Genomic DNA, 25,909 nt, shown 5'->3' on the forward strand with positions numbered 1-25,909 from the left:
CGTAAGTAGTTTAGGCATTTATTTATCCAATTTTTATTTATCTATTTTTTTATCCATTTATTTATTTTTAATTCATTAAAAAAAAATGTGTTATATATATATATATATATATATATATATATATATATAATTTTTTATTTTTCATTGATGAATTGCTGCATCAAACTCCTGATGAGTGGACCCTAGTGAGATCCACGAAACGAGTACAGATTCATAGATGCTACAATACATTTATTCATTTACGGATCAACTGTGCATTTTGTTTTGATATTTTCATGACTATTATACACGTATAGTATTTTATTGCAGTATATATGGATCTTCTTACTGCTAATGTTTATATGACTTTCTGCATAGATATATTAAAAAAAAAAATGTTTATGTATTTTTGTATATCATGAATTTATCATAAAATTATCAATTGTATCCTAGTTGTGCCTAGTCTGTGACCCAACTCATTCAAAGTCCCTCTTTTTTGTCTTTATATGTATAACCCGGGATAAAGGTGGGCCACGTTCTATGTTCCAGATAATTTTTTTCATGTTTCGAAAAGGCATTCATTCTCCTTTGGACACTAAACAAAACTGAGTAGGATTAATGTGGGAGGGGAAAATCTAGTTTCAGAAACCTATTTTAATCTGCATGATACTGAACCCCTAGATAAATGGTTAGAGTGGACAGGGATCCACAATGGGTAACAGGTTATCAAAGTCTACAGGGACTAAGAATCATGCAGATTAAACAGCTAGAGCAGGAGCCTCTAAACTTTCTAAAGAAAGGGCAAGTACAAAGCCAACAATAAAAAATGCTTGCATTTGAATCCAGACACATTATTGCCTCTATTGGAGCAGGCTGGTGACAAAGAAAAACTACATATGTTAAATTGATGATGTAGGGATCAGCTGCTGTGAGCCCAGTGCATGACACACTCTTTGAAGACCCAAATATTAGATTTTTTGAAGGTTTGATCCCAGTTTAATACTGAGGTTGGCAATACCCATACTAAGTATGCAGTTTATCACCCAGAAGGACGCTCTGTATTCAGAGCGATTGGATCCATCTTCCCCAGCTCAAGAAGCAGAGCTCCATGCTCTAGCAAAGCCTGTGAACTATCAAAAGAGTATACTGTATATTTTGGTTCCATTTGAAGGGCTTACTTTGGCAGGTAAACCATTTAAGCATGCCAAGTTAACCGGTTCCCGACCGGCTCCTGTACATTTACGTCGGAAGAATGGCACGGCTGGCCAAAGTGACATATATATACGTCACTTGGAAATTCTCGCTGTGCACGGCGGATAGGAGTTGCCCATCTATAAAATATCCAGAACAATTGGTAATTCCTACAGAAAATATATTAAGTCACGAGGTCAGTAGCAATTTAAATAAAAAAAAAAAAAAAAAGAGTTTCTAACACTGCACACTTACCAAAGTTATGGAAACAATTACATATTAAAAAAAAATTGGTTTCAGCTATAAAAAAAAATGTTTGGCCACAGCCAATAAAATAAATGTTGATTGGAATACATAAACACAAATAAAAGGATTATACCTTTATTCTTTCAGCAATTGTGGGTGTGATGAAAATTTCTCTATCTCCTTCGTCGTACATTTGAAAAATAAGATTCTGCATGGTATCACCTGCAATCCACTCTATCTCGTCCTTGTGTTTAATTTGAATTGCCTTTTCACCATCAACACTTAAAATATAAAGTTTTGTAATATTACTACTTGGCTGAACTTTAATATTTTTTTCCACTGTTTTTATTTCTCTGCAACTCTATAAACAGAAAAAAAATACAGATGCATTAGAATAAACGCATACAACCTATAATTACAAATTTTAGATATTTATCACAGACTGTACTTACAGATACTTCAATTTTGGCTTTCAGTAAATGTAACTTTTTTATGTTTTGAACTCTGATGGAAGGTCCAGTCAAAACACCGCTTCCTGTATTACTGCAATCCAGCGTGTAGGTCGGGAGGTTTGGTGCCCCTGTAAACTACAATCAATATCATAATGCCTAAATATATAAAGTTATAAATAAGTTCTTCAATTCTGAATTAAACAGATTCACTTGTTGAATAAATACTGTTGCCCCTGAGGGACAAATCAGAATTGATGCCTTGTACACACGATCGGTTGTGTTTTCACGGCGGTAAAAAGTCCGTCGTGAAAACCAAGGGGGAAATCGAGAACCTGCTCGGCAGCTTTATCCCCCCTTACACATGGCCGGGTTTCATGAGAGCTTTGGTCAGGAATCAACATCAACGTCAACATCTTTTTTCCCGCCGGAATTCCCGGCGGTTTTCCTTTTGCGAAAACTGTGATGGAGCATAGACACAGCTGGGATTCCCGGCCAAAAGCTCTCATGGCAGTTTTCCTACCAGAAAAAACGGTCAAGTGGACGCGGCATTAGAGATGTTAATTGACCCCGAGTCATGTGCAGCCTCCATCTATTTTTGGAAGTCAAAAAATGAACGTTATCCAGCTCAAAATACATTATCCAGCTCATAATACATTATCAAATACATTATCTGATTAATAACCTACTTAACACCAAAACAAAGGGAAGTATTGTCTGACAATGCTCATGAAAGTTGCAGTAGACACACTGGGGCAGAATTATCAAGGGGATACGACGGCGGATCTCCTGATCCGCCGTCGTATCTCTGAGATCCGACGGTCGGATCTATGCGACTGATTCATAAGAATCAGTTCCGCATAGATCTCCCTTAGATCTGACTGGTGTAAGTGCCTTACACCAGTCGGATCTTAGGCTGCAATCTACCGCCGGCTGCTAGGTGTCGTCGCAGTTTTTTACGCGTCGGATATGCAAATGAGGAGAACCGCCGATTCAAGTCCGAACGCCCTCCCGTCGCTTTTTTTTTACGTCGTTTGCGTTCGGCTTTTTCCGGCGGATAGTTACCCCTGCTATATGAGGGGTAGCTAATGTTAAGTATGGCCGTCGTTCCTGCGCCGAGATTCAAATTTTTCCGTTGTTTGCGTAAGTCGATCGGGAATACGGATGGCTGGAATTTACGTAGCCGCCGAAAACATTGACGTCCTAGCGACGTCATTTGGAGCATGCGCACTGGCAAATTTCGCCAGCGACGCATGCGCAGTTAAATCGGCGTGGGAACGCGCCTGATTTAAATTGTACACTCCCCCTAGCCGCGGAATTTGAATTCCGCCGGGGGAGTTACGATCCGACGGTGCAATTTTCGAGGTAAGTGCTTGGTGAATCATGCACTTGCCTTGCAAAATTGGATCGGCGGATCGAAAATCAGATAGATTACGCGGATCTAAAGATCCTCTAATCTATCTGAATCTGGCCCACAGTGTCAAAAAACCCATAAAGGGTGGCTATAAATGGCTCCTGATTTTGAAGTAGGCTAAAGGCAAAACATTGTTTTTTAATTTTGGATAAAATAAGGAAGGGTTATAAACCATCTGTTTTGCTTCATAACAGACAAAACAGGCAGAGAGAGGATATCTCCTCCATGGAATTCCAAGTTATCACCAGGACTAGTGCTTCCACTGGAAGATTCTCCTCTGTTCTGAGGACAGACTAAAATGTGGGGATTTTCTTTTACTTTCAATTTCCATGATAGTGGTAATCAGATACATAGATACTCCCTAATGAGGGCACAGGCAGCAATAAAAACCTGTCAGGCATTCTAATCCCTTTCCAACCTGTCAAAAAAAAAAAAAAATAATAATAAAAAATAAATTAGAACTACTAGAAGTACCACTATCTGGCAAAAGTGTGAATTTTGACTTGTTACTTTCATATCCACTTAACCTTCGCAAGATGACCAGGCCATGTTTTTTCAAATACGGCACAGCGTTACTTTAACCACTAGCCAACCAGCTCACGCAGATATACTGCAGCAGGTCGGCTCTCCTGCGCAAATCTATGCAACGGTACGCCGGTCTGTGCAGGAAGGAATGTGCAAGCCTGCCTGTGGGTCCCACGGACTCTATGTCCACCGGTGACCAGCGATCGCAGTGAGGAGATGTAAACAAAGGCGATTCCCCGTTCTGCCAGATCACATGACAGATCTACTGTTCCCAGTGATCTTTCATGTTCCAGTAAGCTCCCCCCCCCCTACAGTTAGAGTTAGAAAACAACTAGGGAACACACTTAACTCCTTGATTGCCCCCTAGCATTTTTAAAGCACTGATCAATGTAATAATGTCACTGGTCCCCAAAAAGTGTCATTTGGGGGTCAGATTTGTGTGCTGCTTTTACAAAGGGAAGTGATGGATTTTATTATTATTTAAATCCATCACTTCTCTCCTGTCAGAGCGGAGCTTGTTTACATAAGTAGAGCTCTGTTCTGTGTCTGTTTTATCTCGCTCTATTTTATTATATCTTTTCATGTGACGACACTGAAGAGATGGCACTTTGCTATAATATAACGTAGTGAGTGTACAGCTTGTATAACAGTGTAAATTTGCTGTCCCCTCAAAATAACTCAACACACAGCCACTAATGTCTAAATCACTGGTGACAAATGTGAGTACACCCCTAAGTGAAAATGTCCAAATTGGGGCCAAAGTGTCAATATTTTGTGTGGCCACCATTATTTTCTAGCAACTGCCTTGGGCATGGATTTTACCAGAGCTTCACAGGTTGCCACTGGAGTCCTCTTCCATTCCTCCATGACGACATCACAAAGCTGGTGGATGTTAGAGACCATGGGCTCCTCCACTTTCCATTTAAGGATGCCCCACAGATGCTCAATAGGGTTTAGGTCTGGAGATAAGCTTGGCCAGTCCATCACCTTTATCCTCAGCTTCCTTAGCAAGGCAGTGGTCGTCTTGAAAGTATATTTGGGGTCGTTATGTTGGAATACTGCCCTGCGGCCTAGTCTCCCATGGGAGGGGCTCATGCTCTGCTTCAGTATGTCACAGTATATGTTGGCATTCATGGTTCCCTCAATGAACTGTAGCTCCCCAGTGCTGGCAGCACTCATGCAGAAGAGACAAAAAGAGGAAAACGGAGGGCGCACCAACCTAGTGTGATACTGATTGGTAGATTTTATTAAAATAGTAAAAACAAATCATAATACTCACAAAGGGAGTGTTAAAAACAGGCCTTGAGTAACAATGCAGCAAAGAACCAACACCATCGGCATAACACGATATTGTTTCGATCCGTGACCGTGGCTAGGGCTGACGCGTTTCAGGGGAGAACCCCTTTCCTCAGAGCTTGGTGGTCTGCAGTGCCGATGCAGTGTTACTCAAGGCCTGTTTTTAACACTCCCTTTGTGAGTATTATGATTTGTTTTTACTATTTTAATAAAACCTACCAATCAGTATCACACTAGGTCGGTGCGCCCTCCGTTTTCCTCTTTGTCTCTTTTAGTTCTATGAATTCCAACGATTCAGAGGAGGGCTGCAAGACTTTGGAAGATACCTTTTAATTGAGTTGCAATTGAGTTTCACCATCTCTTCAAACACTTTTCCAAAAAATACCGGAGCGCAGGAGATTTGTCTTTGTTTAGCACTCATGCAGACCCAGATCATGACACTCCCACCACCAAGCTTGACTGTAGGCAAGACACACTTGGCTTTGTACTCCTCACCTGGTTGCTGCCACACACGCTTGACACCATCTGAACCAAATAAATTTATCTTGGTCTCATCAGACCACAGGACATGGTACCAGTAATCCATGTCCTTATTCTGCTTGTCTTCAGCAAACTGTTTGGGGCCTTTCTTGTGCATCATCTTTAGAAGAGGCTCCCTTGTGGGACAACAGCCATGCAGATCAATTTGATGCAGTGTACGGCATATGGTCTGAGCACTGGCAGGCTGCCACCCCCCACCCCTTCAACCTCTGCAGCAATGCAAGCAGCACTCAAATGTTTATTTCCCAAAGACAACCTCTGGATATGACGCAGAGCAAGTGTATAGCCTAGGCCAACTTTATGTAGAGCAACAATTTTTTTTTTCAGATCCTCAGAGAGTTCTTTGCCATGAGGTACCATGTTCAACTTCCAGTGACCAGTATGAGAGAATGAGAGTGATAACACCAAATTTAACACACCTGCTCCCCATTCACACCTTGAGACCATGTAGCACTAATTAGACACATGACAACGGGGAGGGAAAATGGCTAATTGGGCCCAATTTGGACATTTTCACATAGGGATGTAGTCACTTTTGTAGCCAGCGGTTTAGACATTAACCAATTGCATTTTTTGCGATTCGGCACTGCGTTGCTTTAACTGACAATTGCGCAGTCGTGCAAAATTTAAATCCCTTTTTCCCATAAATAGAGCTTTGTTTTGGTGGTATTTGATCACTACTGCAGGTTTTTTTTTTGCGCTATAAACAAAAGAAGAGCGACAATTTTGAAAATAATTATATATATATTTTTACTTTTTGCTATATTAAATACCCAATTTAAAAAAAAAAAAAAAAAAAAAAACAATTTCTTCATCAGTTAGGCTGATATGTATTCTAAAAAAAATGCAATAGGCATATATTGATTGGTTTGCGCAAAAACTATAGCGTCTACAAAATAGGGAATAGATTTATGGCATTTTTATTATTATGTTTTTACTAGTACAGCACTGTGATATTGCGGCAGACAGATCGGACACTTTTGACACTTTTTTGGGACCATTGTTTCACATTTATACAGCGATCAGAGCTAAAAATAGCCACTGATTACTGTATAAATGTCACTGGCAGGGAAGGGGTTAACACTAGGGGGGCGATCAAGGAGTTAACTGTTTTCCCTATTAGTGTTTCAAACTGTGGGGGGCTTACTGGGACATGACAGAAATCACTGTTCCCTACCACTGGGAACAGTAGATCCCTGTCATGTCACCTGTCAGAATGAGCAAATGCCTTGTTTACATATGTACAGCTATGGCGATTCGCATGGGAGATCCTTTGTGCCGCCTTCAAACGAAGGCGGCCGGTCTTAAAGCAGTTAGTGTTACTAAACCCACAACAGTAAAATCAGTCTGTATATGCAGAATATCATGCTTGTTATAATAACTGAGGAACTTAAGGAGTTAATCCTCTGCATTGTGTAAAAAGACTCTTTGATCATGTATGCATAGATCCTGCACGGTCTATCTGTGGAAGGCCAGCTAACACACAGGCAGGGTAGCCAACCTGCACATGCTCAGTTGTGTCTTTTATGCTGGAGAGAACGTTTCCTTGCTCTCAGAGATAGCCAGGCCACATGATATTAACATCACACAAGTGGGTGTGTATACAGGCTATAGTGGATCTCCTCCTACCTGAACACACAGCTCTGAACAAACTCTGCAGGTTATCATGTGACCATGGTATACAGATCCGCCAAAAAGGTATATAGTGGTAGTATTTTATTATAAAAAGAAGATTTATAAGCTGTGGGCACTGTGGGTGGGCAGATGAACTGAGTTATTTTGAGGGGACAGCAAAATTACACTGTTATACAAGCTGTACACTCACTACTTTACATTGTAGCAAAGTGTAATTTCTTCAGTGTTAACAAAAATATACAAAATCCTGTGAGCCTCCACTTACAAAGATACCCAATTGTCAAAAATCAGCTGCAGGCCTTGAACATGTCTCATATCATGCAAATGTGAATAGATTAAATATATACGCTGTGCTTCAAAAATAAGACTACAGACTATGTGATAAACAAAAGTGCATATAAATATACGTGAGAGTCTTACAGGACTGAAACAAACGAACTGTCTCTAATCACTGAAAAAAGTGACACTAGTGCAACATAATAAATATATATAAATAAAAATATATATAAATAAACAACAATAATGAATAAAAAACGTATGAAACAGTGCTAAAGTGCATACAAGTGGTTAACAATTACACCACTTTCAATCAATCATGTCCAAAGAATCATGTATTTGTGAACAATGACCCTACCCACTGCTGTGTTAATCAAAAAATCAAAAGTGCTCCTGTGCATATGCTTGACATCCAGTTGAATCTATTTAAGTATGCTTAAAGTTCATGCAATTCTGGAACTGCTAGGTGATCCAAAGCATGCCATTGTGCTCCTCACTCTGGTGCTCCCCTTAGGCAATAAATGCTCACCTCAGAGCGTGTGACTTTGCAATTAAACGCAGTCAATACATGCCTATGAACCACCTCTGGGCTCTTGCAGTTATACTGGAATCCTGGACTCCTCAGTGTAACACCTCAATAAGGTAGTAGAATAAAGACAGACTGGTATCGGGATGGTATGTAGTTCCTCCTCTGCAGGTCACCTGCTCAACGTGCCATCCTGTCCCCTCCCCAACGCGTGTCGATACAGGGAGTGACGGAGGTAAATAAAACAGCTCGATTTCAACAGGTATCAAACTAGTTATAATGCAAAACATTACTTTTTATTTTATCAGCTACTGTCAGACTTTAATGTAAGAGGAAAATATTTTTGTCTTTACAACCCCTTTAATCTATATCTTCAGTGTTGTCACATGAAAAGATATAATAAAATATTTACAAAAATATGAGGGGTGTACTCACTTTTGTGAGATACACACACAGGTGAAACTCGAAAAATTTGAACATCGTGCAAAAGTGAATTTATTTCACTAATGCAGCGGTGTCCAAACTTTTTTCAAAGAGGGCCAGATTTGATGAAGTGAACATGCGTAAGGGCCGAACATTTTGCCTGACATTCTTTGAACTATTAAAATTTGGTCCAAGTCCACTAATACACGGCCCAACAAGAATTCTCTTGCCTTTGTGGCTGTGTGCTGAAGAGATGAGCTTGGGCGAGTTATTTGGATATACCGTATTTATCTGCGTATAATACGCACCTTTACTTTGGGAGGGAAGTTTCAGGAAAAAAATGTAAATAAAAGAACTGTGAAGCAAAAGGGTCATTGACCATCAATGCCGCCTAATCAATGCCCATCTGCAGCCTCACCATTGCCCGAATGCAGCCTCTCCACTTCCATCAATGCAGCCTGATCGATGTCTATCTGCTGCTTTGGAGGGGACGGGAAGGGGGCGGGACGAGCACCAACAGATTACATACAGGAGAATCTCCTGTTTACACAGCAGCCTTTTTAATACAATGTCCCACCTCCTATGATAGACAGAGGAGTCATCCAATGGCAGCCCAGGAGACGGGACTTCCAATTACAGATGCCACCGAGTAAACAGGAGATTCACCTGTATGTAATTTGACAGCACTCGTCCCCCCCCCCTGTCCCCTCCGAGGCAGCGACGATAAATACAGTATATATCCAAATTACCAGGGGGGCCACATTAAACTTTAACGGGGGCCGCAATTGGCCCCCGGTCCATACTTTGGACATGCCTGCACTAATGCAACGTAATAGGTGAAACTAATATATGAGATAGTTCAAGCCTTGATTTGTCATAATTGTGATGATTATGGCTTAAAGCTCATGAAAACCCCAAATCCACAGTCTCTGAAAATTCGAATATTGTGAAAAGGTGCAATATTATAGGCTTAAAGTGTCCCCCTCTAATCAGCTAATTAAGCCGTAACACCTGCCAAGAGTTCCCTGAGCCTTTAAATGGTATCTCAGTCTGGTTCAGTAGGAATCACAATCATGGGAAAGACTGCTGACCTGACAGTTGTGCAGAAAACCATTATTGACACCCTCCATAAGGAGGGAAAGCCTCAAGAGGTAATTGTAAAATAAGTTGGATGTTCCCAAAGTGCTGTTTCAAAGCACATTAATAGAAAGTTATGTGGAAGGGAAAAGTGGAAGAAAAAAAAGGTGCACTAGCAGCAGGGATGACCGCAGCCTGGAGAGGATTGTCAGGAAAAGGCCATTTAAAAAAGTGTTGGGGACTTTTAAAAGGAGTGGACTGGGGCTGGAGTCAGTGCATCAAGGGGCACACACACACACACACAATTCTGCACAGGAAGGCCGCCCTGTAGCAGTATATCTGCTATAGGGCAGTTCTTAAGTGGATAGCTTAAGCGTACAGGACACAGGACTTGTAGTTCATATATGCTGCCGCTACCTTCAGGTAATTGGACCACCACCTTGGAGAAGGAGGAAGGTTCTGGGTCTCAGGACCACCTTGTCTCTATGCAAGATAATTAAAGGTTCTTTACTAGAAAGGCACCAACTTGGAGACACACCTGACAAAGATAACTGTCACTAAAAACACTACTCACTGGTGAGATTCCCCCAATGGGATATCACAAATTGATTTCAAGGCAGGTCTTTGAAAATACTGAAAGTAGCAACAGAACACAGGAAGACAGTGAAAGTGGTCAAAGTAGAGGATGAGCAACTCCCTGTACAAAGGTCTTCAAAAGAGTTTGAAGTCAAAAGTTTCTTGAATAGAATAAAATATCCCTTTATGGTACTAAAGATGCTAATCCAGGATAGCCTGGAGAAAGACTAGTATGCAAGTTATAGAATATTCCCAGGGGCTGAGATGCCTGGGGTTCAGTGGACAAACCAGCCAAAGCATACTTTCTCACTTAAGTAAAGTGGGAATGACAGAGTCAGAAATGCTGTATGTTTTAGGACCATGCTGTTAAAACCAAGGAACTGAGAATCAAGATGGAAGGGGGCCTTGGGACAGGAGGTTTGACCGGTTTGGAAGAGGCCAAGGCTTGTCCACCAGGAGTCTCTGTAAATGTCTGTGTACCAAGTCCTCTTGGGCCACTGGAATTCATTCTCCCTTTATCTTGCGAAGAAAGAATTATCAATTGCAGGGAATGCACACACCAGTCTGAATGTAGATCAAAAAATCAACAGGGCATCCACCATGAGAAACAGGATTCCTAGACCTAACCTCAAACCTGTCTATTTTTTTGCTGAATTTGGAAGCCATGGTACCAACATTTGGTGTTCCCCATTTCTGTTTGAGGATCATGCAGATATCCAAATAGTGAGCTCACTCCTGAGACCAACCTTTAGCGACTCAAAGTCCACTTGCCATTTTTTCACACTCCCAGTACAGAAAAAGATTTTAGGCCCAAAAGAGAAAAGAGGGGTTGTTTACTTCCAGGCTGTCCAACCTATAGTACTTCCCAGCCATGGTGGTGTCTGACTGCACCCCGACTGGGTGACCTTGTAAAAAAAAAAAGACATGCCATGTAGGAGAATGGGTCCTAAAGAAGTTTTAAACCCAAAAGTAAACATTATATTGCAGCCTACCAATTCTTAGATGTGATGGCTTATATTAGTTCCTGTTTTAGACTTTCTTTCTTCTATTTCTATAAGTGATACAGTCAGGAAGAATGTACAGTATCAGTTTACCACTTAACATTGATAGGGGTGATTCAAACTATCAGCTTTTATTTATTTATACAAAAACCTTTATCCCAAGAGAAAAAACATGGCTTGCTGATTATAAAGTGTGAGTGCGAGTGAATGAAAAACTTGTATAGCACTACAAATGCGAACTGAATCGCCTCAAGGCGCTTGGCATCCATTTTCCTTCTATTTAGCCTTCAGAATAGGTGGGTCTTGAGTTTTTTCCTTAACGCCTGGTGATTCACTTCCGTTCGTATGGTAGTTGGTAATGCGTTCCTCAGTCGAGGTCCTTGGACTGCAAATCTTCGTTCTCCTTTGGTCTTGTAGCGGGCCTTGGGCCTTGTGAGCTGGAGTCTGGCTTCAATTTCTTAATGTATCTAAATCTGCTAAAAAATATTAATACTCACCTCCCACGCAGACTGGCAATGCTACTGGATGCTGTGCCTTCTGTTCCCATTCTTCCAGATTTATTTCTCACTAATACAGGAGGTGTGTTACTGGCCAGATCACCAGGTGAAAACAGTGGGAAAGCCAAAGAAAATAAATCGAATGCAGCCACCATGTCGAATGATTGGAAAGCTGCAATATAATACATTTTTGATATTTGGTTTATTACCCCCTTAAGACTCTCAGGTCTTGAATGTTGATGGGGAGCATCAACTTTTGTGGGAACAAGGTTCAGTGAAAAATCAGGGAATTGTAGACCCTGCCAGACTTGTATCTGTCATTACCAGCTTCCATGGAGAGGGAAGGAAGCATTACCCAGATTCAAGGGCTGAGTTGGAAATCCACAATGTCAGCAAGGTTTTGCCTGGCAGGTAAAAGTAATGGGCGAGGCAGAGAGAAGATCTGCTTGTCTCAAATCATTAGAATGTTTATCTGCAAGGGTCTCAAGTGCAACTGAATAAAGGGGACCACCTTGAAGGAGGCTACATTGAGGTCCAGGACAAAAATGCAAAAGTGAGTCATAGGATGCCTAGTTGACCTGAGAATTGGACAATGGACCTCAGGAAAGCAATGTTTTCCTGGGAAAATGTTTTACCTGGTGTGTGTGTCCAAGATCAGCCCCAAATACTCCGGATGATGAGAAGGCTGGAGGGCAGACATCTTCAACATTGTCACCTATCTAAAAGTTCGAAGGAACTGGATTGTACTTAAATGTTGGAAAACAGGACTGTGGCTGAGGAATCTTTCAAAAGCAGGTTGTCCAGGTAACCCATGACATTGTTCCCCTTAGGATATTACCAAAGCCAGAAGCAGAGACAGTACTTTAGTTAAGACTCAAAGGAGCGTCTGAAAGGCAAGTTTGTCTCCCACAGCAAAACATAAAAAGTGATGTGTGGGAAAAGACGGGAATGTATAGGGATCAGAAATGTAAGATGGGAAAGATAGGCATCTTGGCTGTTCATCGATGAAAGATATTCCCCTAATCTATAAAAAAAACATGAAAGAGCTTGCAGACTTCATGCAGAATATGGCGACACACATGTATATGTTTAGGGATTTTATGTCCAAAATGTGCATGCCTCCCATTGGGTTTTGTAACTGCAATTAGAAGTAAAAGCCTTTGAACCTTTCCTCTGCAGGAACTGGGGAAACTGTCCTCAAAGACAAGGTCGTGTTGTCTATTCATATGTCCAGTTAGCGACTATTTGACATATGGACAAAGCTGCAATGACTTCTGTAAGGCAGGATGTGCGAGAGCAAAAGTTGCCTTTAAATGGGTTTCCAAGCACCTACTGACAGACTTCTTAGTGAATTCTGAGTGAACATCCCAAACAGGAACAGGGAAGGAATGCCTTTTCAGGATTTGATCAATCCTCCCACAGAGCACAGTAATTTGCGTGTGCACAATAAAAGTATTTCTCCATTTCGCCAGGCATTTTGTGCTCATAGCAGTTTGTTTAGGTGATTCCGGAGCTGCTAGCAAAAGGATAGTACACACCGCATCAATAGGTGAGCTCACAGTAGAAGGCACTGGCATGAAGCCTTAGGCCTCATTTATACGGACTTACTTAAGCATACATCAGCGTGAAGGACAGTATTTAGCCACATGGCAAGTGTTCCATGCATCCACGTGCAGGCAGTTCTATTCATGTCTACTGGGACACAGTGGGTGCATGGACACGAATATTACAGCTGTGCAAATGAGGATATGTGTCTCAAAACATGCACTATCTGCATTCTGGGACACACTCACATGGCTGTCAATATGGGACCAGCGGCTATGTCTGTGCAGGCACTTCATCCAGATACATGAATGGAACTGCCTGCACATGGATACACAACACCTGAGCATATTGAAGCCCATGTGAACAAGGCCTTAGCTTAGGTTTCATGCCATTCAGGAAGGGACATTTCTTCTGCAGAACCCTTTTCTGCATCCACCTATCCTTGTGAGTATAAGCTCTACCAAGCAACTGTCTTATCCATTCAGCGATGGTGGTCTTGGAAGCAAAATTGTCACTCTTTTTGTTTATAGCGCAAAAAACAAAAACCGCAGAGAAGATCAAATACCACCAAAACAAAGCTCCATTTGTGGGAAAAAAAGGATGTACATTTTGTTTGGGAGCCACGTCGCACGACCGCGCAATTGTCATTCAAAGTGTTACAGTGCTGAAAGCTGTAAATTGGCCTGGGCAGGAAGGGTGTGAAAAGGCCCGGTATTGAAGTGGTTAATGAAAGGGCTCCCTCACTCCTAAAAGTGGGAGATATCTGTTAGTTTACCTCTCTCTCTGGGTTACAGACATCCCAGATATACAGGTTCAATTGGTGGTTTCAAAAGAGTACAAATCTCAACCCCCTAACCCACTTTATTCTATCACCTCAAAAATAGCTATCCTGGCCTCCATATTCAGCAACTATCTACCTAGGTTTGGGCGAGGACCAAAGTTCCTCTAGCACTAGCATCAGATGCCTTGATAATACCCCGGTCTCAGTTCAGACTAATCTATGCTTTACCTTGTGGTATTGGGGTGTTTAGCTCAAGTGGATAGATGCATTTTTTTGCAGTATGTCCATATCAGACAGGCATTCTAGCGAAGCGCCTGGTAGCCCATGTTTATTAAAACAGAAAAACAAAAGCAAAATGTCCATTCAGGAATTACAACGTAGGGGTTCAAACTTCATTCAGCACACAAATGAAAAACATACCAAGCCACATGGCTCCCTTGTCAGCAGTTCCTCTGCTTGCTCTCAACATATTTTACAATTTTTTCCAGCCCCCTGGACTCTCAAGGCAGGCCAGACTTTCCCAGTCCTTGGGCAAAGAATCTCTTTTTACATGGGCAGCGGTCTCCCACAGGGCAGACTGCTCTCCAGACTTAGGTCTGTCTACACACAGCCGTACCAAGCTGTTCACTCTCCACCATCCTCCTTCTGCTCTCACCAGCCCCTCATTATATTGGTTGTGTGCACCTGAGCACACACCCTGCTGGCTGTCCACAAGACACATGGTTGGAGATCCCATCCCACCCAAGTCTCTGCGGGATCTCCAAACTACAAAGCACCATCCGAACTTAGCAAAACCTGGAAAAAGCTGCCAAAACGGTTTTCTCTGTTTCAAAGCTATGCTCTGTAGAAGGGAAAATAGGTCCAACACCTTAAAGCGGGGGTTCACCCTTAGAGGGCACTTTTCCCCCTTAGATTCCTGCTCGTTATTACTAGGGGAATCGGCTATTTATTTTAAAATATGTGCAGTACTTACCCGTTTACGAGACGCATCCTCTCCGTCGCTTCCGGGTATGGGCTTCGGGAATGGGCGTTCCTTCTTGATTGACAGGTTTCCGAGAGGCTTCCGACGGTCGCATCCATCGCGTCACGATTTTCCGAAAGAAGCCGAACGTCGGTGCGCAGGCGCAGTATAGAGCCGCACCGACGTTCGGCTTCTTTCGGCTACGAGTGACGCGATGGATGCGACCGTCGGAAGCCTCTCGGAAGGTTGTCAATCAAGAAGGAACGCCCGCTCCCGAAGACCCATACCCGGAAGCGACGGAAGAAGATGCAGCTCGAAAACGGGTAAGTACTGCACATATTTTAATATAAATAGCGGATTCCCCTAGACCGAACGAGCAGGAAGCTAAGGGGAGATTTTTTTTTTTTTTTTAAATGGGTGAACTCCCGCTTTAAGACACTAGCCAAAAACCAAGTACTCAAAGCGTGGGCTGTAGTTATTAGATTGCCAGTGTCCAAACATAAGCCTATAACCCAAGGGCTATGAATATTTTATCCTGTACTGCACAATCTGGGCAATATTTTAGAAACTTTTCCAAAGGAAAAGACGTCCATCAACTAGAGCTTTTGCCATTGTCCAATCACCTGAAGGCAGTATAACCAATGGGCTATGACTACAAGTTCTGTACTATACGATCAGATATACCTCTTCATGAGCATGTCCAGATCATTTATGGAGAATCAAGGACAATCAATATACCACATGAAAACAGTTGCCAGTATTAAGAATTACATCAGATCCCAACAATCCAATCAATTATTTAATTAAAGGGTGCATATCACCTCACCAGTAACTTTCAGGGACACATTTGGTCATCTGGGGGCAGCCTTTGGCATTACTGTAAACATACTTTTGTTTAGGAGTATATTGAACTTACCTTACACTGTACAATTAGCTTTGGCTGACATGTTAGATTTCCTTCCTCATCTAACACTTCAACCTGAAAAGTAACAGCTGATCCATTGTCAATTAGAATATCAGTACTCGGCTTAACATTCAGGAGCTTGGGTGGACCTTAAAAAAGGGGAAAAACAAACTGTTTATATTTTCCATATACACACACACACACGGCGCATGACATCCATAAAAGCAGACAATGGATATCTAAGCCAATTATCATACCCATTAAATTAAAAAAAAACGCCCCAAATTATATATATTTATATATATATATACATATATACATATACACACACATACATATACACACATACATATACACACACACACACACACACACACACACACACAAGAAGAAAAACAAGCCCCCAATTGGAGAGATCTAGGAAAATTATTTCACTTTTTACTTCAGACTAACAACAATGTAATCATAAAAATAAATCAATTTTATGTTATCAAAAGCCCTCGATTGTAACACATCATCATAATAAGCCACGGACATTTAATAGGATTTTGATTGCAGAGTATACAGTGTATGCATGGCTTTTACATTTTCTTAATCAGCATTAAAATATATATCCCTTTGCATAAAGTTTAATCCAATGCATAAAAATGCCAGATTAATGCACTGTTGTATCTGCCCTACCAACAAACCCTGCCAACAACCGGGTGTACTCATGTGAGCTACTAAAATCCACACTAATTGAACAATATACCCACAGGCAAAGATTTTTTTTTGTACGGTAAGTCAAAAACACGATAGGCTCTCTTTATACACTACCAATTTTTTTTTATGCAAGGGTAAACACCGATGGCATGGTTTGCCCAAATATATATATACTGACAGATATTTAGGTAGTTGTATATATCACATCTCTTGAAGATTACCAAGCATTCGCATACATCGCATTGGAGGTACCTCATTCTTTAACCACTCAACAACCAGGCCAGTTCTGACATTTCTCTCCTACATGTAAAACTCATAATTTTTTTGCTGAAAAATTGCAAGAACCCCCAAACATTATATATGTTTTTTTTAGAAGAGACCCTAGAGCAGGGCTCAAAATTTCAAGTCCTGAGCTACTAGCCAGGCCTTAAGAGTCACTCGCCACCAGTTTCCCCATCCTGCCCCGCCCCTAATTCCACCACTAAACACGCCCTCGTAAATGATGTCGTGAAATGATACGGTTAAATGTTTTTTTGCAGTATTACGTTTTAAAAATAAATATTAACAACAACTTTAACAATATTAACATAAAGCATTAGACTACAGAGTTCCCCTTTACATCACAGTCCACAAAGTTGTCTTTTACATCAGAGTCTACAGCATTCCCCTCCCAACATTATGGTCTGGACTCTGCAGCGTTTCCCTTTACAGAGTTTCCACCTACATCAGAGTCTGCTCTCTGCAGTATTGCCCTTCACATAAGAGTTCCCCTTTATGTCAGGGTCTGCAGAGTTCCCCCTTATGCCCGAATTCTTTCCAGTCTACCGGGCATCAGAGGGGCAGGAGACTGTTCAGAGCGTGACTGAAGATTCACTTTAAAAGAGATTGTACAGTGTATGGCCATCTTACAGAAGATTGTACAATCTGATTGTACAGTGTATGGCAATCTTACAGGAGATTGTACAAATACATTGTACAATGTGATTGTAAAATCTCCTGTAAGATGGCCATACATTGTACAATCTGATTGTATAATCTCCTGTAAGATGGCCATCCACTGTATAATCTGACTGTACAGTGGATGGCCATCTTACAGGAGATTGTACAATCTGATTGTACAGTTTATGGTCATCTGCAATCAGATTGGACACTGTAAGACCATCTGCTCTCTCTCCTGTCAGCATGCAGCCTGGCATTGCTCTGCAGATGTGGAACTACAAGTCCCAGCACTCTGCAGGCAGGTAGGGGATAGAAGCACAGCTCCTGTACACTCAGATTGGACTTTAGTAGTGATCTACAATCCCCACCATACCTTGGCACTGCTACACACTCATGGCCGTCTGGGACTTGCATTCCTCCTTCTCCCCGGCTGGTTTTACCCTTTGGTGGGGATAGCTGTATCACCTCCACCCGGCCTCTGCTCCCCGCCTCTTCTTTACTTGGCCTCTTTCGGGCACACCGTCCAGGGCTCCGAGGAGGCAGCCGGAACTCATGCGATACCTCCTCCGCACTCGGGCTGCCGTGTCCCGGGACCGTCCCAGCTACCCCTGCGGTAGCCAGTGATTCATAAAAGGCGCCGCCATGATGTCACCGACTATACGCCGATCTGTCTGCCCCTTGTCTAAGTCTGGGCTGGCCTCAGAACTGAGCTTGCACAGTTATGCCATATTTTGTATAGGCAGCAGCCATCTGTAAAAACGGACAGGTGGAGAGGGGCAGTCCGAGGCGGAGAGGGGCGTTTCCGGGCGGCAGTTCTAGGCACAATCCTACTGGCCTATGGGAGGTAGAGAGGGGCGGTCCCGGGCGGCGCTGGTGTCCAATCTGCTGCTAGCCTGTGAAGGGATGGCGCGGCAGCTGTATAGTTGAATACTGGCCGCATTTTGTGTGTGTCTGAGCGGCGTGGGATACTCGCACTGCACGTAAATCCCCTCGCCAAACGTGAGGAGGCGAGCACAAATTTTGAGCCCTGCCCTAGAGAATACAATGGTGGTCATTGCAACTTTTTATCTCGCACGGTATTTGCGCAGCACACTGCGCCCGAAGGCGATATCCTCATACCTCCTTTCATCCACCTGATAGAATTTTGTGAATGTATGCACTGAAAACCAAGTTGCGGCCTTACAGATCTGAGCCATGGAGGCCTGATGACGCACTGCCCAAGAAGCACTAACCAACCTGGTAGAATGTGCCTTAACTTGAAACGGGGGAATCTTGCCCCTTAAATCATACGTTTGAATTGTCACTTGTCGAATCCACTTAGCGACAGTGGATTTCAAAGCTGCCTGTCCCTTCTTAGGACCCTCCGGCAGAATAAATAAGACATCAGTCTTACGAATCTGAGCAGTTTTCTTTAAATAGATTTTCACTGCTCTCACCACATCAAGACAATGTAGTGACCTTTCTTCCCTGGAACATGGTTTTAGAAAAAACGATGGCAGGACAATGTCTTGATTCAGGTGAAAACCTGAAATTACTTTTGGCAAAAAGCCTGGACGAGGGCATAGCACCACTCTTTCCTCATGTAAAATTAAATACGGCTTTTTACAAGAAAGAGCAGCAGAAAGAACTCTGAAACCCTCCTTGCTGAGGATATAGCAACCAAAAATACCAACTTCCTTGTCAGCAGGACTAGAGGAATATGTTGTATCGGTTCAAATGGCTGTTTTTGTAACACAGACAAAACCAAGTTTAAGTCCCAAGGATTCAAGGGAGGTTTGATGGGCGGATTAAGCCGCGTTACCCCTTGTATAAAGCCTCAGACTAAAGAATGAGTAGCAAATGGTCTTTGAAATGAGACAGATAAAGCGGAGACTTGGCCTTTAATAGTACTTAAGGCCAACTTCATCTCTACCCCTAATGGTAGAAAGGCAAGAATTCTGCCTACAATATATCTCCGAGGGTGCAAACCCTTGGATTCTCACCAGGAAACATAAGCCTTCCAGACTCTATAATATATAGTTCCAGGAAGCTGGTTTTCTGGCAGGGTGGAGATACCTGACCCGGAAAGCCCACGTTTCTTTAGAATGTGGGTTTCAATAGCCAAGCCGTTAAATTTAGAGACCGTAAGAAAGGATTGAATATCGGTCCCTGAGAGAGCAGATCTGGCTGTAGTGGGAGGGACCATGGGCCCTCCACTGCCATCTTTATAATTTCTGCATACCATGACCTTCTGTGCCATGCTGGTGCCACCAGAATTATCGGCTTCCTTTCCAGCTTGATTTTGCAAAGAAGTCGAGGCAGAAAATGGATGGGGGGAAATGCATATATCAGTGAGAACTGATCCCATGGGGTCACCAACGCTTCCGTTCCGCATGCGAGTGGATCACTTGTTCTGGCCACACTTTGTGTTGAATCTGGATGCTAGGAGATCTACATCCAAAGTCCCCCATCATTGGCAAACAGCCCGAAATATGTCGGGTGAAGCGACCATTTCCCTGGGAATAACTGCTTGCGACTTAAGTAGTCCGCCTGCCAATTCTCTACTCCCGGAATGAAGATTGCAGAATGGCAAGGAACATTCCTTATTGCCTAAGTTAGAATATGGTTCACCTCTCTCTATGCTGAGACTCTTGGTGCCCCCTTGGAGATTAATATAGGCCACAGCTGTGGCATTGTCGGACTGAATCTTGACAGGGCAATTCCGTAGCCTGGAAGTCCAGGCCTTTCGAGCCAGATGTACTGCCCAAATCTCTAGGATATTGATGGGCAAGCTTTTTTCGGTTCTTGACCATTGTCCTTGGACAGTTGTCTCTTCTAGTACTGCTCCCCAGCCTGAGAGGCTGGCATCTGTCGTTACCAATTTCCAGATAACAGGTCTGAAAGATTTTCCTTTCAGCATATTCTGGGTTAGTAACCAAGTGAGAATTTGGGCCACTCTTGGGGACATCTGCATTGGTGAGTCTGAAACTGGGCATAAGGAACTGCTTCGAATGAAGCCACCATGGTTCCTAGTATCCTCATGCAGAGGCGAATGGAGGGATTGCCGTTTGACCTGACCCTCTGCACCAGTTCAATTATGGAGTTGATCTTTACTTGAGGCAAAATCACTTTTTCCTGGGCTGTGTCTTATGATCAGACCCGAGTACACCAGTATTTTTAGCGGTATTAAGGAAGATTTCTCTAGGTTGAGAATCCAACCTAATGCTTTCAGATAGTTGGTTGTAGTGCATACGTTTTGCTCCAAACGAGTTAATGATTGATCTATAAGTAATACATCGTCTAGGTACGCTATGATTGTTATGCCCTGGGCCCTTAACCTGGCTAGAGGTGGGGCCAGCACCTTGGTGAACACCCAAGGTGCTGTGGCTAGCCCGAAGGGCAGGGCTACAAACTGTAAATGCTGTTCCAATTCGAACCGCAGAAACTTTTGATGAGCAGGAAATATACGGACATGCAGGTATGCATCCCTGATGTCGATTGACGCGAGAAGTTCTCCTCCTAGAAGGATGGAAACTACTGCTCTGGTTGTCTCCATGGGAAAGGAGCGGATCTTCAGGAATTGATTTAGCTTTCTTAGATCTAGAATGGGTCTGACGTCTCCATTTGGTTTTGGTACCATGAAAAGATTTGAATAAAACCCCAGACCTTGCTCCTTTGTGGGGATCTGTATGATCACCCCTTGAGATATTAATCGGTCTAGTGCCTGAAACAGAGATTGTCTTTTCTCTGGATATTTGGGCACGCTTGATCTTAGCAAACGAGACGGTAAAAAGTTCAGGAATTCAAGCTTGTATCCTAGCGTTACTGTGGAGATGATCCATGTGTCCTGAATTTCCTTTTTCCAGATGTCTGAAAAGTGCAGAAGTCTTCCCCTCACCTTGGTGAGGGGGGTTGCCTCTTCATGACAATGCTATAGTATTCCGTTTTGCAGATTTCCTACCCCAGGGCTTCTTTTGAGCCTGGGTCTGACCCTAAGGTCTTCCTCCAGAGTCTAATGACGGAGGCTGTTGCCACTACTTAGAGGCGGAAGCCCTCCTTGGTGCCGGGAAAAGAGCCTGTTTAAATGCAGGGTGTTTGAATTTTCTTTTGATGGGTAAAAGAGTGCGTTTGCCACTAGAAATTGTCTTGATAAATTTATCCAAGTCTTCTCCGAAAAGTCACTCCCCATGGAAGGGGAACCCAGTTAGGAGGTTCTTACATTGTGTTTCAGCTGACCAATTTTTAAACCACAGGATTCTGCACATATGTACAAGCATAAGCGTAAGGTGGGATGCCTGGTGAATAGAATCTTTAATGGCATCTATGGCAAAACATAATGTCTTTGGTAGTTCAGCCAAATCCCGAGCATGTTGTGTAGGGAGTTCTCCAAGGGTCAATTTAAATTGGTCCTTTAGGGATTGGCAGACGCCTATAGCGGCGACTGCGGGCTGCGTGACGGCACCTGCTATGGAAAAGGCAGATTTTAGCAGGGATTCCAACTTCTTATCTGTTGGATCCTTAAGCATCTGTGCATTGTCTACATGACAAGCCAAGTTATTATTCACATTGGAAATCGCAGCATCAATTGCTGGTACTTTCCATTTTTTGGAGAATTTTTCCTCCAGAGGATAGCGAGTTGGAAAACTCTTAGGAGGGAGAAAGTGCTTATCCAGATGATCATATTCCGGAAATATAAGCTGTTCTAGCAATGCATGTGCTGGAAACGCATGCAAAGCATGGGAAGGTTTTAAAGAACCTAAGTAAGCGGCTGGGTTTTCATGAGTCTCTGTTAGAGGCAGCATGAAGGTGGAACAAACCATTTCTGTAAGAGATTGTATCAGCAATTTCTCAGTTTGGGAATCTGAAAAAGGTTCATCTACCGTTGTCTCCTTTATTGAGGAATCATTGGTTTGTTTTTCTTCCTGATCAATTGAGGGTAACACCTCATCATGAGTCCACTGTTCCCCTAGCAAAGCTGGGGGGGAAGGGGACCTAGTACGTTTTTTATCCATCTTAATAGAGGATGCAATTAAAGCCGCTAATCTTTCTTCCAAACCCTGGGGGGAGGAGGAAAGGGCATCTTCAGTCACGTATACAGGTGCTGAGATGTAAAGGGCAGCTGCACCATCAATTTGTTCCAATAGCTCACCCTGAGTTGCCATACTTGGTGATTCAGGCGAGGATGACAGCATGGAACTACAGCTTGAGATCCCAATGCCTGGGGGTGAAATTGTTGCTTGCTTGGTATTTGAGGTGTCTTTTTTGGCAGGCATAGTCCTATGTACAAAAACAGAGGTGCTATACAATTTGCACTAAATCGCTGAAATAGTCATGACCTATATCAAGTCGCTATACAATTCAGCCTAGTGCTGGAAAAAGAGTGTCCTTCCTGAATCAGGAATGCCAGTGCAACACATACGTGTCCCACAGCTTGTGTGTCCCTGTGTGCAGGCAGCTGTTTCCTCCTCAGCAGCAGAGGAGAGACTGACACAGCTTTCCTTGTGTTTGTTTCCAGCCTGCGCGTGTCTCGTGGACCTTTTCGCGGCACTGTGTTTAGGCCCCGCCCACTCCGGAAAAAACTCTGCCCCCCCCCCTTTTTTTTAGTGTTCCAGACCAGAACACAAGGGGGGGGGAGAAGAGACTGCAGTGAGGTACAGAGAAAAAACAAACAGCCAGTCAATCATAGCAGTGGTACAAAGCGGGACCTCAGTGTCCCCCACGGAGGAGAGGGGGTTGGGGTAATGTAAGGGGGGAGCAGCGCTGCTGTCCCCCTGACCCCATCAGAGGGAGAGAAAGAATACATTTTTTAAAGGATATTTTTACCTTGTAAGAATCTCCTCTCCACCTGCTGTACAAGCCATGCACGAACTGAGCTCTAGTGAAGATGACAGAGTATGGTAAGTGCATAGACTCCCTCTGGTGGAGATTATAAGGCATGACAATCTCTTTTCCTTAACCGCTTGGGACCCGCGCTATAGTCAAATGACGGCTACAGCACGGATCCCAAAATCCAACAACCGCCCCTTTGGGCGTTCCCCGCACGCGCTCCAAAACGCGCAGCGGGGAAACTCTGTGTTGGCCGTGTCCCTTGGACACAGCCAATTACAGATCGCCGCGAACGGCCAATCAGAGTGGCCGTTTGCGATGCGATCTGTGAGGCCAATGAGAGATAATCTCATATGTAAACATATGAGATCATCTCTCATTGCCGTTTTACACAGAGACAGCGGTGCTGTCTCTGGAGAGGAGACCGATCTGTGTCTCTTGTACATAGAGACACAGATCGGTCACCCCCCCCTCCAACTACAGTTAGAACACTATGCAGGGATACATTTAACCCCTTCCTCACCCCCTAGTGTTAACCCCTTCAATGCCAGTCACATTTATACTGTAATTAGTGCATATTTATAGCACTGATCGCAGTATAAATGTGAATGGCGCCAAAAATGTGTCAAAAGTGTCCGATGTGTCCGCCATAACGTCGCAGTCCCAATAAAAATCACAGATCGCCGACATTTCTAGTAATAAAAAAAGATATATATATATATATATATATATATATATATATATATATATATATATATATATAATAATTCTGTCCCCTATTTTGTAGGCGCTATAACTTTTGCGCAAACCAGACGCTTATTGCAATTTTTTTTTTTTTTAACCAAAAATATGTAGAAGAATACGTATCGGCCTAAACTGAGAAAAAAAATGTTTTTTTTTTTTTTTTTTTTAAATTGGGATATTTATTATATCAACAAGTAAAAAATACTGTACTTTTTAAAAAATTTACACTCTTTTTTGTTTATAGCGCAAAAAATAAAAACCGCACAGGCGATCAAATACCACCAAAAGAAAGCTCTATTTGTGGGGAAAAAAGGACGTCAATTTTGTTTGGGAGCCACGTCGCACGACCGCGCAATTGTTAGTTAAAGCGACGCAGTGCCGGAAGCTGAAATTTCACCTGGGCAGGAGGGGGGGTATATGTGCCCAGTAAGCAAGTGGTTAAGGAAAGAAATACATAGACATTTAAAAATATCCAAGTCTCTTCCTTACCTTATCGTCGCCACAGGATTTTACTGAATTAACAGAAACAATTCCAGTTTTCACCCATGACCGCGAGCTGTGTTTAGCCAAACCTTCAAGGACGGGGTACCTGAAACAGGGTTCCACTGCCTTGGGCCATGTAAAGCACCCCCTCAGGAGTTTTAGGTAATTTTACAAAGACCTAAACCCTGGATGTCTGGGGTCCAGCCCTACAAAGAGAGGCATTACAGGCAAAACCTCGTGCTTCGGATACTAGGTCCCAGGTACCATCCATTTAGGCCTCAGTTGCAATGTGGTTGGATCTGGCTTGTTATGGAGGAATTTAAATCCAACATGGATCCCTCCTGGAGCTCTTCAGAGCACTTCTTCACTCGTGACCAACACCTTTAGACACTGGCGAAAAAACTGATGTGCTCCTGGAAGGAGGAGGGGTTATATAGGGAGTAAACTTCCTTAATTAGGGTTTACCAGTGTCAACACCTGAAGGTGGCCTATTACCCATTAACCACTTGGCGCCCAGAGGACGTCATATGACGTCCTGGGCTTTGTGGTAATTTGTGGGGCTATATCTGAATGATGCCTGAAGCTACAGGCATCATTCAGATATCGGCATTTTCAGCCGGCGATTCCCTACACCATAGGAATGATCACAGCAGCTGTTCCGCTGATAGATCGTTCCTACGGGCAGCGAAAGGGGACGTCCCCCCCTCCCGCCGCTTCTACCTGTGCGATCGGTGAGTCAGTGACAGGAACCCCCGGCCCCCGGATGCAGATCACAGAGAACTCTGGCAGACCAGATGGTCGCCGAAGTTTCTATGATCGTAGGAGGCCGGGCGCGATGTTATGACGTCACGCCCGGCCTCTGCATTAAAAAAAACGGCGCCCCTTCGGCTGAGAAGCGGTGATCGTTTCTTTTTTTTTTTAGCCTTCCCAGCCTAGTGGTGGAATGTGGGGTCTTATTGACCCCATATCTCACTGTAAAGAGGTCCTCTCATGCATATTCCTATTACAAGGGATGTTTACATTCTTTGAAATAGGAATAAAAGTGATCAAAATTTGTATTTATTTTTTTAAAGTGTCAAAATGTAAAAAAAAATAAGCAAAATTAACATTAATAATAAAAAAAATACATTTTTAAAGTGCCCCTGTCCCCTTGTGCTCGCACGCAGAAGCGAACGCATACATAAGACCCGCCCACATGTGAAAATGGTGTTCAAACCACACATGTGAGGTCTAGCCCTAGACCTCCTCTCTAACTCAAAACATGTAACTAGTAAAAAAAATTAAAGCGTCGCCTATGGAGATTTTTAAGTACCGAAGTTTGGCGTCATTCCACGAGCATGTGCAATTTTGAAGCGTGACATGTTAGGTATCTATTTACTCGGCGTAACTTCATC

At 43.0% G+C, this 25,909-nt stretch overlaps 1 protein-coding gene across 1 annotated transcript in view; it reads right to left on the reverse strand.

Moving 5' to 3' along the window:
• SMCHD1 (structural maintenance of chromosomes flexible hinge domain containing 1) overlaps window positions 1-25,909 on the reverse strand; it is a 504,574-nt gene that overhangs the window by 253,903 nt on the left and 224,762 nt on the right. Inside the window, exons 23-25 of the mRNA XM_040354031.1 lie at window positions 15,855-15,991; window positions 1,869-2,003; window positions 1,550-1,777 (exon numbers count right to left, since the gene is read on the reverse strand). Of these exons, the coding sequence (XP_040209965.1) occupies window positions 1,550-1,777; window positions 1,869-2,003; window positions 15,855-15,991 (500 nt within the window). The remainder of the gene's footprint in view (window positions 1-1,549; window positions 1,778-1,868; window positions 2,004-15,854; window positions 15,992-25,909) is intronic.

Source organism: Rana temporaria, chromosome 5 (assembly GCF_905171775.1).
Source record: "Rana temporaria chromosome 5, aRanTem1.1, whole genome shotgun sequence".
In the NCBI taxonomy this organism is placed as follows: Eukaryota; Metazoa; Chordata; class Amphibia; order Anura; family Ranidae; genus Rana; species Rana temporaria.